General features: G+C 42.2%; 1 protein-coding gene across 1 annotated transcript in view; it reads left to right on the plus strand.

Moving 5' to 3' along the window:
• The first annotated feature begins 312 nt into the window (after positions 1 to 312).
• The window catches only part of VIRMA (vir like m6A methyltransferase associated), a 56,135-nt gene continuing 41,431 nt past the window's right edge, over positions 313 to 15,016 (plus strand). The window contains exons 1-4 of the mRNA XM_037504118.1: positions 313 to 436; positions 10,603 to 10,718; positions 12,842 to 12,928; positions 13,304 to 13,352. Of these exons, the coding sequence (XP_037360015.1) occupies positions 374 to 436; positions 10,603 to 10,718; positions 12,842 to 12,928; positions 13,304 to 13,352 (315 nt within the window). The 5' untranslated portion in view covers positions 313 to 373. The remainder of the gene's footprint in view (positions 437 to 10,602; positions 10,719 to 12,841; positions 12,929 to 13,303; positions 13,353 to 15,016) is intronic.

Consider the following 15,016-nt stretch of genomic DNA (forward strand, 5'->3'; position numbering starts at 1 on the left):
GCGGGATATCCAGACTTGGCAGCGTTTTCCACCCCTCCTCCACCCTCTCCAAAGCCAGCTCAGTGCTAAGCCCCCCTGAGGCCATCGTGGCTCAGTAACGCGGGGAAACCACATGATTTGGACCCCTGGGGACTCCGTAGTCCCCCCCTGCTCTCCCTCCGCCCCTTTCCACGCTCTGAGGGCGCCCTCCGCCGCGCTGGAGAAGGCGGGGCCCGGGATTCCGGACCGCAAGACGCGTCCGGATTGGTCGAATCTTGAGGCGCATGCGCCCTGGTCACCGGAAGTGCTGTCGTCGCTCCCTTTCTCAAGCCCCTGGAGCCCAGGTTGGAGGGCTGCCCCGGAAGTCTTCCCCTGTCCCCCGCCCGCGGCAAACATGGCGGTGGACTCGGCCATGGAGCTGCTATTTTTAGATACTTTTAAACACCCGAGCGCTGAGGTAAGGCTTCCCGGTTAAGGTTCCCACTCTGCTGCTTGACTTGGGGATCCTTACAAAAATATCGCTTGGCGTGCATCGACTTTACCTTCTGCTGATTGTCTCTTTCATTCCTCTTATACACGCCCCCTCCCCCAGCTTGGGTACGGGGACGCGTCTGAGGGCAGGCGGCGGTGGCCCCCCTCCTTTTCCGACTTTCCCTGAGGTCCCTTGTTTTTGGTCGAGTTGGCTGCCGTGCTAGCATTACTTTTGTTGTTGTGATTCCTTTCATTTGAAAAGGATCAGAGTTCCAAGGTTTACTTCAGGGGGTGTTGGGGAGGAGTCTTGGGCAGGTAGTGTTTGACAGCAGTGCAGCTGACAGAGCAGCTACGTTGGTTTCGTGATGCCTGACTCTCTCTCCTTTTCTGATGGGATTTAAATTGCCAAGCTGTGACTTTTATTGGATTTGGGATTTCGGCGTTCCCTGGTTTCCCCAGAAACTTTAATGCTTACGTTTTGGAAAAGGTCTCACACATTAGGACATGCACTGCTTACACGGAACGGTCTTTGCGTGGAGTATATTTGCGAGCAGGGGAGACTAAAGAGAACTGTAGTTCAAACTGTGGTCAGAAAAGACAGATGTATCGTCGTTTTGAGGGCCAGGGGTAGGGTGTTAATAATCGTGCTGTGATAATTTGAGCGGCCCTGACCGTGTGACTGGTTCTGCTATACGTGAATTGAATAGCTAGTGATTTAGAGGTTTCCCAAAGCCGACCAAAAATGAACATGAGAAGTTCATAGAGAAATTAAAAAAAAAAAACAACAAAAACAAACCCTAACAGAATTCACACTTCTCTTTCATTGTAAGCTTAATCAGTTTAGACAACTATTTTTTTTTAAAGATTTATTTATTTATTTCTGCATATAAGAGCTGGGGTACAGACCCGAGATGGTGGAGGGTGAGAGGATTCACCAGAGACAGAATGGGGAACAGAACAGGCAGACTGAAATACACTCCTGAGGGGAGCAGCGGGAGAGTCAGGAGAGGTCTGCTTGCCATGTGGGTTGCTCCCTGGCTGGCTGGGGATCGAACTTGTGCTGCAGAGGCTGTGGATTGATTCCCAGTGCGGTGCTCAACCCCTTGCGCCACCAGGGAAGCCCTAGAGAACTATTCTTTATTCCAAGAAAGCGATGCTGTTGGATAGATAGTGGCTGTATCTTAATGACAATCTTGGTCTTGTAATTATTTTAACAAATGGTCTATATGTTTGTAAAAGTCAAAAATTCGGAAACTTTAGCATGTCTTACTAACTGAATTAATTTATGGTCTCTCATTTCATGTGAGTCAATTAGCTCTGTGTAATTACTATATTTTGTCATTCCAGCTAGGTTTTAGATAATACATAATGCAGGCAGTAGTTGGGTCAGAAGTAACCTGTGATGAATTAGTTAAATAGTATTAGTTTAGGAAAATTGGCATTCGTTCACTTATTGTATACTTAAGAATCTGGTATTTCTTAATCCATTCTTAGACAAATATTGAGGAGGAGGAGAGTAAATACCTTCTGGCAATGATTGGAGAAGACTCAAGTAGAGATGACATTTGAACTGAGACTTGGAGGAGGAGGATTAGGGGCTTCTGGGGCATTTGGAATATGGGTATGCTTTTTCTCAAGGAGTTTATAGCTAAGTATTGGAGATTGGGCCCACAAAATAATGATTTGAGTTAGGAGGTGATGAGCTTGGAGGTGGTTTCTTGGAGTTTGTCCCTTTGTTTCCAAAAATGCCCACCAGTGTCTGACATTAGGACCCCAATCAATGTTTACCACTCCTTGGTGGTACAACTGAAGACTGTGATTTCAGATGAGGGAGAGCTCACTTTTCATTTTAGGCTATCAGGGAAAACTTTAACAAGGTAGGCAGCATATGAATTGGTCTTTGGTGGAAGAAGAAATATTACACTATAGTAAACAGGAATACTACAGGTATTCTTTGGTATGCTTTCCACACCTTCAGGCTATGCCAAAACTAGGAGTGCGAAGTGGCATCCGAAGAGCAGTTTGAAGCCAAATCATGGAGTTCCTTGAATGTATAGTAAAGGCATATATACTGGGTAGTTTTTGAGCAGGCATTATATGATTTGTAAAATTTATTAAGTTGATTAATTGAGCAATAATAGCTAAAATGGTTCAGAAAAGTTTGACGTGGCAAGTCAAGAAGAAATAGTGAGACATAATGAGAAAACGGGCCTCCCTGTGGTGCAAGGAGTTAAGTGTCAGCACTGTGAAGCTGTCAGCAGCCACTGCAGCACAAGTTCAATCCCTGGCCAGGGAGCTAAGCTACATGGTACAGCAGACCTCTCCTGTCTCGTCCAATGCTCCCCTCAGCAGTATATTTCAGTTAGTCTGCCTGTTCTGTTCCCCACTCTTGTTTATGGTGAATCCTCTCACCCCCGTACAACTCTGGCCTACACCCCAGCTCTTGTATGCATAAATCAATAGAATAAATCTTAAAAAAAAAGCAAAAACCAACTCAGGTTAGCAGATGGGCAGTCATCTTTTTAGCCCTTTTTGAATGATTATTTGGTGCAAAGCACAGAGCTTTGGTAAATTAAATACATTGTCTCTAGTACTTCCATGATTTTTGAAAGATTTTTCTCCTTTTAATAGAAAAGTGAAAGGGGCATGAGAGACTAACTTTCCTAAAGTGGCAGTTGAATTAAGACTCGCCAAAACACATTGTCTAGCTCTAAAGCTGTGTCATGCCATGTTCCAGTGGGATTAAGTAGGATGGGGTAGGTATAAGGTAAACTTTGGATATAGTATTGATAGGACGACAGTTGATTGTGCCAGAAGCAGGTTTGATGGGAACAAGATAATTTTAATTTTTGATGTGTAGAGTGATACATGCTTGTGCTAAGAAGCTGGGAATGTTTTTAACATTTACGTATAAAAAATACTTTTGAAGGTGAGGTATATAGCTCTAGAGGGGCAGTACAAGTATCAGGACCAAAAAACCAAAACCCACTGTCCTTACTTTTGAAGGAATTTGTAAGCTGATGGGAAAGACAGACTTTTATTCAGCTTTCACAAGGAGAATATTTAAAGGGGCTTAAGTCGTACTAAATGAATTTTAAATTATGTTTGTGGTTTGTATGCCACTTCTTTAAAAATATAAACTAAGGAGCCTCCCCTGGTGGCGCAGGCGGTTGAGTGCAGCACTGTGAAGCTGTTGGCAGCCTTTGCAGTGCTGGGTCGATCCTAGCCGGCTGGGGAGGGTCCCACATGTCGCGGCAGACTCTCCTGTCTTGCCGGCTGCTCCCCTCAGCAGTGTTTTCAGTCTGTCTGCCTGTTCTGTTCCCCACCCTGTCTCTGGTGAATCCTCTCACCCTCCCGTGCATCTGGCTGTACTCTGGTTCTTGTATAAATAAATAAATCTTTAAAAATATATATCTATATAAACTAAGTTATTTTATTAAATTTTAAATTCATTGTAGAAAAATCAGAAAATGTTATGCAGAAAAGCAAAGGCTTTACCAGTTCCACTTTTCTTTATCTCAGCAGTCCCTAACAGCTTTCTTTAAAAAAAGTCCTTTAGGGCCTCCCTGGTGGTGCAGGGATTAAAGTCTCAGTGCTATCAAGCTAACACAAGCCACTGTAGCATGAGTTCAATCCCCAGCCAGGGAGCTAACCCATGTGGTACAGCAGACCTCTCTGTCTTGCCCCGCTGCTCCCCTCAGTGGTGTATTTCAGTAGATCTGTTCTGCTCCCCACTCTGTCTCTGGTGAATCCTCTCACACCCCCACACCTCTGGGAAAAAATCCTTTAGTACATATCTCTATCTGTTTGAATGTATACACTCATCACCACACAAATATACCCATACTGTTTTGTGATTTATTTTCTCACCTAACAATGTCTTGTACATCTTTATAAATTGGGAAGTACATTTATATACCATTTAAAAATTATGTTTCATTTTTAAACATTATCTTTTTTTTTTTGATTAGGTAAAACATGTATGAGGTACAAATTCAAAAAGTACAAAAGTGTATACAGTAAAAAGTAAGTCTGTCTCCCCTCCCTGATCATACTTTTCCTTCCCTAAATATTTTATTTAATATCATTTTATTGACTGTATAATGTTTAAGTGTGTTATATGTTGAATTCTATTTATTTAGGTTTGTGACTTTTTGCAGTGATGTGATATTCTTTTCTTTTTTTTTTAAAGACTTACTTGTTTATGCATACAAGAACTGGGGTACAGGCCAGAGGTGTGGGGGGTGAGAGGATTCACCAGAGACCATCAGGAACAGAACAGGCAGAGTAACTGAAATACACTGCTGAGGGGAGCAGCGGGCGGGCGAGTCAGGAGAGGTCTGCTGTGCCATGTGAGTAGCTCACGGGCCGGCCAGGGATAGAACTCATGCTGCAGAGGCTGAGGATAGCTTCATAGTGCTGTGCTTAACCCCTTGCACCCTCAGGGAGGCCCTTCTTTTTTTTATTTTTTCTTTTAAGATTTATTTATTTATGCATTTAAGAACTGGAATGTAGGCAGTGAGAGGATTCACCAGAGTCAGAGTGGGGAACAGAACAGGCAGACTGACCGAAACACACTGCTGAGGGGAGCAGCAGGCAAGACAGGAGAGGTCTGCTGCACCATGTGGGTTAGCTCCTTGGCCAGGGATTGAACTCTTGTTACAGCGGCAGCTGATAGCTTCATAGTGCTGAGACTTAACCCCGTGCATCACCAGCGAGGCCCGAAGATCTCTTGCATCTCAAGATAAATGTGGCTTAGTGTCCTGGAATCTGACCAGTCTATTCTTTTTATTCCTATTACTTTCTTAATCTTGATTTCCAATGATCAGTTTTGCTTCCTAGGTTTATATATTCCTTAAGCCCCACTTTCATAGTATTATGTTTAACTCTCCGAAAATACAGTTCAATCAAAAATTTTTTTTAAAAGATTTATTTATTTATGCATACAAGAGCTGGAGTGCAGGCCAGAGATGCAAGGGGTAAGAGGATTCACCAGAGACAGAGTGGGTAACAGAACAGGCAGACTGACTGAAATACACTGCTGAGGGGAGCAGCGGACGAGACAGGAGACTTCTGCCTCACCATGTGGGTTGCTCCCTGGCCGGCCGGGGATTGAACTCGTGCTGCCGAGGCTTCGGATTGCTTCATAGCGTGGTGCTTTAACCCCTTGCGCCACCAGGGAAGCCCTCAATCAACTTTTATTAAGCATCTATTACAAGTTTTTCATTCCTAAAACGAATATGCTTTGCACTCTTAACAGTAAACCGAGATTTTTGGTTTTGGTTCTCTTGAAATGCCACTCTACTGGAAGAGAGAACAGAAGCAATCACAATTTAATTGATAAGAGGTTTTGGACCCAAGGGAAAGGCACCTCTTTCAATTGATCTAATTCAGCTTTCCAGAGAAAGTTGACATGAAAAGGTGTTGGGGGCAAATGAGTGTGGGAGCAGAAACAATAGCTTGAGTTGAGGGCTTGATATGGGGTAATAAGAAGAGACAATACTTTTCGATAAGACCAAGGAATTTGGCCTGCAAACAGTAAGAAACAAGATCATTTACGTTCTAGAAAGAGACTACACTGCAATAGAATGGACTGGAGGGAGAGAGAAAGAAACATAAAAAAAACAGGAACTTACTGCTATTACTCTAATGAGAGAGAGTGCATGAGTGATACGCGGCAATACTGAGTGGTGCCCAGGGATCCCAAATTATTAAGGGTGAAAACCTATATTAGCTATTTGAAGGGTTTGTGCCTGCCTGTGTGCATAAAAGCAGTGTAATCAAACTTTGGTATGTCAGAAGATTTTTAATCAGTGAGAGATTCAAAGCAAATAGAGAGGGAAGAGTAGGGATGTAGGGGAACAGTAAAAATTCAAAATATGCATTCCTGCTCAAATCTGAAATCAGCTGTTCCTTCGTGGGCAGACATTCAACCAAACAGGCAGGGCTCAAACTGGAGCAGCCAAGGCCCAAGAATAGAGCTGCCAGGAGAACGAATCCAAGGCAACCTCTGGCAAGAAGTATAAGCAGGAGGTTGAGCAGGACCCAAAAAGCTGCAAGAGGAGGACAGAAACAAAGTTCAAAATGTACCTTTCAAGCTGAATCCACTGCAAGGTCAAGATGGCAGCTGCCATAGTTTCTGAAGAGAGCAGGATGGTGTCACCTGCTCTGAAGTGCTGAAGTTGGTGAAAGAACTGTAGGTGGGAGCCAGCTAAAGGGTAGTGCCTGGTACCTGAGCAAAAACAGGAGACACAAACACACACACATGCAAACACACATGTGCACACACATGTCCTCAGGGGCAATGAAACTGAAATGTGAGCAAGAGGGCCTGGTGAAGCAGAAGACCCATTCTGGCCCAGTAGCTCTGTCTTTTAATAGCTGCTCCATTCTTCCGTTCCAGCTGTCCTCATTCAAGAAGTAAGGGTAGAGTGACAGGACTCACAGCTCTCCTACATATTGTTTAAACTAGAGGAACTAGAGAAGTGGCTGCAGGGATGGAGGAAATACACAGATTTCAGAGCTATTTAGAGGTTTAATCAACAACTTGATATTTTGGATGAGTGATTAATTTAGGTTAGAGAGAATAAGAAGGAACCAGACCATTGTGTGGGATAGTGGTGTGATTGCTAATAATGAAAGTTCAGTTTTAGACTTGTTGAGTTCATGGTGCTGGAGAGACGTTCAAGTGGAGTTGTCCAAGGAACAGTTGGCTATAGTGGCTTGAGACTTAAGAGAGGTGCTAGACAGAGTTGAAGATTTGAAGTTGACGTCTGGCGGTATATGAAAATCTTCAACTCCATTTAATTCTGTTAATAATTGTGCTTAGTTATGTTGTTTTACTTCCCTCCCCCTTTTTACCTTCTAGCCATGGTGAACTGTACTTGCAGTTTCTTGGCCCTTCATAGTTTTGTGCCTGTTCTTCCCTTTTCCTGGAAAGTTCTTAATTCCACTGATTTTGTTTTCCCTGAAGACTTACTTAACTCTGGTACCAATTTTGGGAAACCTTCCACAGCACTCTTCTCCCACCCCCAAATATTTGCCCATAATTTGAGTTAGGTAAGTACCCTTCTGACTTTTGATAACATCATGTGTAGTCTATTTATAACATTTTATCTGGGGTATAGGCCAGAGGTGTGGAGAGTGAGAGGATTTACCAGAGACAGAGTGGAGAACAGGACATGTGGACTGACTGAAATACACTGCTGAGGGGAGCAGTGGTGAGACAGGAGAGGTTTGCAGGGCCATGTGGGTCACCTCCCTGGTCAGGGATCAAACTCATGCTGCAGTGACTGCGCATAGCTTTATAGTGCTGCGTCTTAACCCCTTGTGCCACCAGGGAGGCCTCTAAAGCTAGAAATTATGTCTGACATTTGCATCCTTAACACCTAGCGTAACTTGGAATATAAGAGACATTTAATAAATGTTTATAAATATAGACCAAAAATGGTAGCAAGTCATTGAGAAACTCTTCTACTTACAAACAAAATAGATATTGAGGGACAGTTTATAAAAAGAGTTCATTACTTAGTGTTTATAGCCTAACTACTACTAGTACCATTCATTAATTACTAGAGGATAGGATGGAAGAGGATAGACTTGATAAACTTCTGTTATAAGCTTTTTTTTTCAGATTGATTTATTTATGCATAAAAGAGCTAGGGTACAGGCCAGAGGTGTGGAAGTGTGAAAGGATTCACCAGAGACCGAGTGGGGAGCAGAACAGGCAGATCTACTGAAATACACTGCTGAGGGGAGCAGTGGGCAAGTCAGGAGAGGTCTGTTGCGCTGTGTGGGTAGCTCCTTGGACGGGGATCGAACTTGTGCTGCAGTGGCTGCGGCTAGCTTCATAGGTTGCGTCTTAACCCCTTGTGCCAACAGGGAGACCTTAAGCTTTTGTTTTCAATGAGAATTTATTACCATGTAAACTAAGGAGCTTCTATACAGAGACTTGAGTAGAAGAATTCCTTACAAGAAGGAAATATAGCACCAAAGAGTGAGGCAAAATGCTTTCATTTATGTAAATTTATTGTAGTATTTGTTGAATACCAATGGTATATTTGTAATAATTAGGATTCCAATTTGGCTGCTATAAGAAAAGTCAAAATAACATGTTAGATAAGATAGGACTTTAATAATCTGGCTGTAATATTCTTGAGCTAGTAGGACAGTTCCATAAAGTCAGAGACCCAGCTTCCTCTGTATTGTTTCCCTGCCATCTTTTGGATCTGTCCTGCATCATCGGAGAGCTCACCATAACATTGATCTTCTAGAAAGGCAGCAGAATTTTAGAATAAGAGGTAGAAGTTTCTGAAGTCTGAATCGTAAAGATATGAACTGAGAATTATGTACATCATTTCCACTTACATCCCACTGATTAGCATTTAGTAATCACATGTGCATGTTGGCTGCCTAGGAGTCTGGGAGTACAGTCTTTAGCGCATTTGTGCCCAGCTCAAACTTTTCCAGGTAGAAATGGAAAATGGGTGTTGGAAGATTGCTAGTAATGATTTTTTTTTAAAGATTTATTTATTTATTTTTACAAGCACTGGGTACAGTCAGAAGCGCGGGAGGGTGAGAGAATTCTCCAGAGCCAGAGCGGGGAACAGAACTGGCAGATGGACCGAAATACACTGCTGAGGGGAGCATTGGGCGCAGCAGGAGAGGTCTGTTGCGCCATGTGGGACCCTCTCTGGGGGCCAGGGGCGGAACCGGCGCTGCAGAGGCTGTGGATAGCTCCACAGCGCTGTGCTTAACCTGTTGCGCCACGGGGGAGGCCATGATGTTCTTTTTAAAAAAGATTTATTTATCTATGCATACAAGAACTGGGGTGTAGGCCAGAGGTGTGTGTGTCGGGGGATAAGAGGATTCACCAGAGAGCAGAGCAGGCGGGGTGATTGAAATACACTGTTTAGGGGAGCAGCGGGGTAAGGCAGGAGAGGTCTGCTGTGCCATGTGGGTGAGCTCCCTGGCCAGCGATTGAACTCATGCCGCAGTGACTGGAGATATCGTCATAATGCTGAGACTTAACCCTTTGCGCCACCAGGGAGGCCCAGGCCCCCTATTTTTAAAAGATTAATTTATACAACACTGTAAATCATATGATAACTCTTTTTTTAAAAAAAAGATTTATTGGGCCTCCCCGGTGGCGCAGCGGTTGAGCGCTGGTTTGCGAAGCTGCCCGCGGCCTCTGCGGTGCCGGTTCGATCCCCGGCTGCTCCCCGGCCACCAGAGGAGGGTCCCACATGGTGCGCAGACCTCTCCTGCCGCCCGCTGCTCCCCTCAGCAGTGTACTTCGGTCCTTCTGCCTGCTCTGCTCCCCACTCTGGCTCTGGTGAATTCTCTCACCCTCCCGCGCTTCTGACTGTACCCAGTGCATGTGTAAACAGAACAAACAAACAAACAAATAAATAAATAAACATGCCTCTATTTAAAAAAAAAAAAAAAAAAAGATTTATTTAGGGCCTTCCCGGTGGCGCAGCAGTTGAGCGCTGGGTTGCGAAGCTGCCCGCAGCCTCTGCAGTGCCGGTTTGATCCCTGGCTGTTCCCTGGTCACCAAAGGAGGGTCCCACATGGCGCGCAGACCTCTCCTGCCGCCCGCTGCTCCCCTCAGCAGTGTACTTCGGTCCTTCTGCCTGCTCTGCTCCCCGCTCTGGCTCTGGTGAATTCTCTCACCCTCCTGTGCTTCTGACTGCACCCAGTGCTTGTATAAATAAATAAATAAACAAATCTTTAAAAAAAAAAAAAAGACTTTAAATAAAAAAAAAAGATTTATTTTTATGCATACAAGAACTGGGGTACAGGTCAGAGGTGTGGGGGATGAGAGGATTCACCAGAGACAGAGTGGGGAACAGAACAGGTAGACTGACTGAAATACACTGCTGAGGGAAGCAGTGGGTGAGGCAGGAGAGGTCTGCTGTGCCACGTGGGTAGCTCCCTGGCCAGGGATCAAACTCGTGCTGCAGTGGCTGCAGGTAGCTTTATAGGTTGCATCTTAACCCCTTGCACCACCAGGGAAGCCCTGATAACACTCCTTTAATGATGTTTAATTTATTTTAAGATTGTGATTTTCTGAATAAAATGAATTAAACTGAAGATGAATAAATTTTGAATACAGTATGTCTCTCTCTTCCCCTTCCCTCCACCTTAAAGCAAAGTTCTCATATAGATGTGGTCCGTTTTCCATGCGTGGTGTATATCAATGAAGTTCGAGTCATACCCCCAGGAGTAAGGGCCCATAGCAGCCTGCCAGACAACAGAGCTTATGGGTGAGTCAACTTCCTTTTCAAAAGTATTCTTGGGTAAAGAGTTTTCTAGAAACATTCTTATGTACAAAAATTAAGGTACCTTTTTTTAAAAAAAAGATTTATGTATCTATACAAGAAGTGGGGTGTAAGCCAGAGTTGTGGGGGTGGTGAGAGGATTCACTGGAGACAGAGTGGGGAGCAGAACAGGCACATCAACTGAAATACACTGCTGAGGGGAGCTGCTGGTGAGGCAGGAGAGGTCTACTGCGCCATGTGGGAAGCTACCTGGCCAGCTGGGGCTTGAACTCATTCTGCAATGGTAAGAGATAGCTTGATGGTGTGGTCTTTAGCCCCTGAGCCACCAGGGAGGCCCCTATTTTGTTTGTTAAAAAATAAATTAAAATGTCACTCATTTATGGTTATGTTCTGTTACATTGTAATTGATGGCGATAGTTTTCTGCTTTCCACAATATTCTAGAGTGGCAACATCTAGTAGGAGTATTTTTAATCTGGCTTCCTCCTTTGAAATAAGTAAGAATGTCTGAATATTTAGAAATGATATCTGTTGTTATCATATTTTCTAATGTGTTATAGTATAAGTTTTTTTTTTTAAAGATATATTTATTTGTACAAGAGTCGCGGCAGGGTGAGAGAATTCATTAGAGACAGAGCAGGGAGCAGAACAGTCAGATGAACCAAGAACACTGCTGAGGGGAGCAGCGGGGGAGACAGGAGAGGTCTGCCACGCCATGTGGGTTTCTCCCTGGCTGGATGGGAATCGAACTTGTGCTGCAGAGGCTGTGGACAGTTTCACAGCACTGTGCTTAACCCGCTGCGCAACTGGGGAGGCCCTATACTATTAATTTCTTTTTTTTTTTTAAAGATTTATTTATTTATGCATACAGGAGCTGGGGTACAGGCCAGAGATGCTGGGGGTGAGTGGATTCACCAGAGACAGAGTGGGGAACAGAACAGGCCGACTGATTGAAATACACTGCTGAGGGGAGCAGCAGGAGCAACAGGAGAGGTCTGCTGCGCCATGTTGGATCCTCGCGGGCCGGCAGGGATCAAACACGTGCTGCAGACGCTGCGGACAGCTTCATAGTGCAGCAGATCTTTACTGTCTCATCCACTGCTCCCTTCAGCAGTGTATTTCAGTCAATCTGCCTGTTTTGTACCCAACTCTGTCTCTGGTGAATCCTCTCACACCGCGCATCTCTGGCCTACACCCCAGCTTTTGTATGCATGGTTTTTAGTTTTCGAATTACAATTAATAATATGATGAACATCCTCTTAGAGAAATTTTTTTGTTTGCATATCAGTGTTTACATAGAAAAAATATTTCTACATCTGATGATGTGAACATTTTCTCAATCTCTGGAATTTTATTGCCATATTGCCTTTGAAAATGTAACTGTTTGCACTTCTAGCAGTGCCTGAGTTAGCAAACCTCTTTTATAGTTTTCTGGACATTGTACTTTATATCACTTGGAATTTTTGTAAATAACCGAGCATATGGTGTCACAAATCAAGATTTGGTTGAGCCTAAAGAAATTAGCTAAAGGTGAAATATATATCAAGTGTAGTGAGATTTCATTCCAGTGCAAATTAAGTAAGATTTACTCTTAACTGTAAAAATGCACAAAATCGAAATATTTATGTGAATTGCTGCTATACAGCTCTAAGTCACAATTTAGGGCTCTGGTTGCTAAAATTATTACAATCTTGTTGATTAAGTTGAAATCAACTTTAGTTAACTCAATTCTCCTTGATAGTAAAAGAAAATAATAGAAAAAATTATAAAATCAGATGTCACAATTGATTAATATTTTCCTTTAAAATACATCAATGATTTAAATGTTTAGAATGTTTTTCAGAATGATCCAAGTAGCAGGGGCAGGATATTTCATGATTAATATTTGCTTTTCAGTAAAACTCAGAGTGAAAAGGTGGCTATTTGAGAATTATGTGTGAATAAAATTAAAGAAAATACTACAATTCACTATAATTTTGTTACTTAAGTCTTAGGAATATTGTATCTTGATTCTAAAATTGCTCTTAAATTTCTATTCACTTTGTTTCATGTTTTAATTTAGCAATTGATTTTTGCAAAGATTGACATTTCAACTTTGTTTCATTCACAGGGAGACTTCGCCACACACATTTCAATTAGACTTATTCTTTAACAATGTAAGCAAACCAAGTGCCCCAGTTTTCGATAGGTTGGGAAGGTATGTACCTACTACACAATTTTTCCAGAAGCTCATGCATTAGTAAGCAAAACCTTTTTAGTTTTCAGCTAAAATAACAGGATAACATAATGGTTCTCTACGTTGTCTATACATTAGAATTACTTAGGGTGCTTTAAAAAACATAATATGTTATAGATTAGTATATCTAATTAACCAATTAGAATCTCTGGACAGTTTGTTTTATACCTGTCTTGGTAACATTTGGGTGGGGACAGTAAATTAAACTCATTTTTTTGTTGTTGATCTGAACGAAAATCTACGATTTGATTTTATTAAACTATATTAACTCAGAAAAGGTCTTTTTGACCTGTGATATTCAGTGTTTGAACCTTTTTATTCCTGCTCTTTTGGCAGCCTTGAATATGATGAGAATACGTCCATCATTTTTAGACCCAACTCAAAGGTAATTGTGGAAATCAGTTTTTAAGTTGTTACTACTGTTTGTTTTCACCTCTATTTAGTGTTTTGGGTACAAATAAACAAATAAACCAATGATGTAGAATATCAGTTATATGGTTCTGGTGCTTCAGGATGTCATCATTTCTTGTCTGATTCCTTTGGTATCCAGAAACTATTTTAAGATGGTGCAAAGACATGGTAATGTCATTCTCTATCTATAAAGTCTTTTTACCCATTATTTTATATGGGAATCATCAAGAGAGAAGCATCTGTGCTTAACCTTTTTTCGTTTTCATGGGCAAGTTCAGGAGAACACAGGTAAATTATTATTAGACATCACTGTGCCTTTATTAAAGGTTTTTTTAAAAATCATTTCAAGTTTCTTTTTGTATCAGAAGTATGCTTTTTTTCTCGATAAAACAATTGCCATTCTAGATGTCTAAGGTCCAAATTATGAAAGATCTGAAATGCAAAAATTGTGTTCTGAATGAGATTTCTTAACCTCCTGTTTTGTTTTTTGAGGGGGGGAAGGAGGTGGGATGGAAGAGTGACAAATATTTAATCCTCCTTGTCCTGTTTAGACTAAAAATTATCTTGCCTCTTTTATCTTCCTTCCAATGGTACTTCTGTTAAGAGTCTTATCATATCAATCCCTGGGCATGGTTTTTGTGTGTTCTGGTCTCCAGTTTCCCTTCCCTAGAGTTTGCTAGAGTTAAAAGGGGAGGAATGTGATCCTTCCTTATTGTGCCTCTTGAAGGAACCCTATTATTACTTCATTTCTATTTCATTATAGAGTGGAAGTGGAACTCAGAAGTCCAAGGGCTTTGGTTTCTAATCCAGGTTCTTCTATTGATATTCAGGCTCTATCATAGTTTCTGTGAAGATATAGTGATTAATGTAGATAAATTCTGGAAAAAAGTTTTTATATATAAGGAAGTATTGAGGATTAATGCCATTCATAAAGTCTTTCATCTTTTTAGGAGAAAGTTTCTTTGCAAAAATAATTTCTTTTGGGGCAACTCTTCCTGCCCGCTTATGCCTGTGCAAGTGTCCTTTATTCTTCTGGCCCCTTTCCTAATAAACCCACTCTTTAAATATAAACAAACAAAAAACCAATTTTTTTGTGCTTTTGGTTACCCTTACATTTCAGGTAAAATATAGGTATATAACATACCTGAATATATGAGTTTAGATATGCCAGAATGATGTACATTCTTAGGGACAATATAATTCTTGAGATTGGTCACAATGTGTACTTTTGTGTACCTCTGTAGCCCTGATAACAATTTATTTATTTATTTATTTGTTCGTTCGTTTGTTCGTTTATTTATTTATACATACATACATACATACATACATACATACATACAAGCACTGGGTACAGTCAGAAGCTTGGGAGGGTGAGAGAATTCACCAGAGTCAGAGTGGGGAGCAGAGCAGGCAGAAGGACCAAGTACACTGCTGAGGGGAGCAGCGGGCGACAAGAGAGGTCTGCATGCCATTTGGGACCCTCGCCCAGCGGCTGGGGATCAAACCGGCGCTGTGGAGGCTGCGGGCAGCTTCGCAACCCAGCGCTCAACTGCTGCGCAACCGGGGAGGCCCCCGATAACAATTTATTACTTGGCAGTAGCTCCCACTTAATTTCATTCTCATTTCTCTTAGTTGTGC

The sequence above is a fragment of the Talpa occidentalis genome, unplaced genomic scaffold, assembly GCF_014898055.3.
Source record: "Talpa occidentalis isolate TD23 unplaced genomic scaffold, MPIMG_talOcc4v2.1, whole genome shotgun sequence".
Taxonomy (NCBI): domain Eukaryota; kingdom Metazoa; phylum Chordata; class Mammalia; order Eulipotyphla; family Talpidae; genus Talpa; species Talpa occidentalis.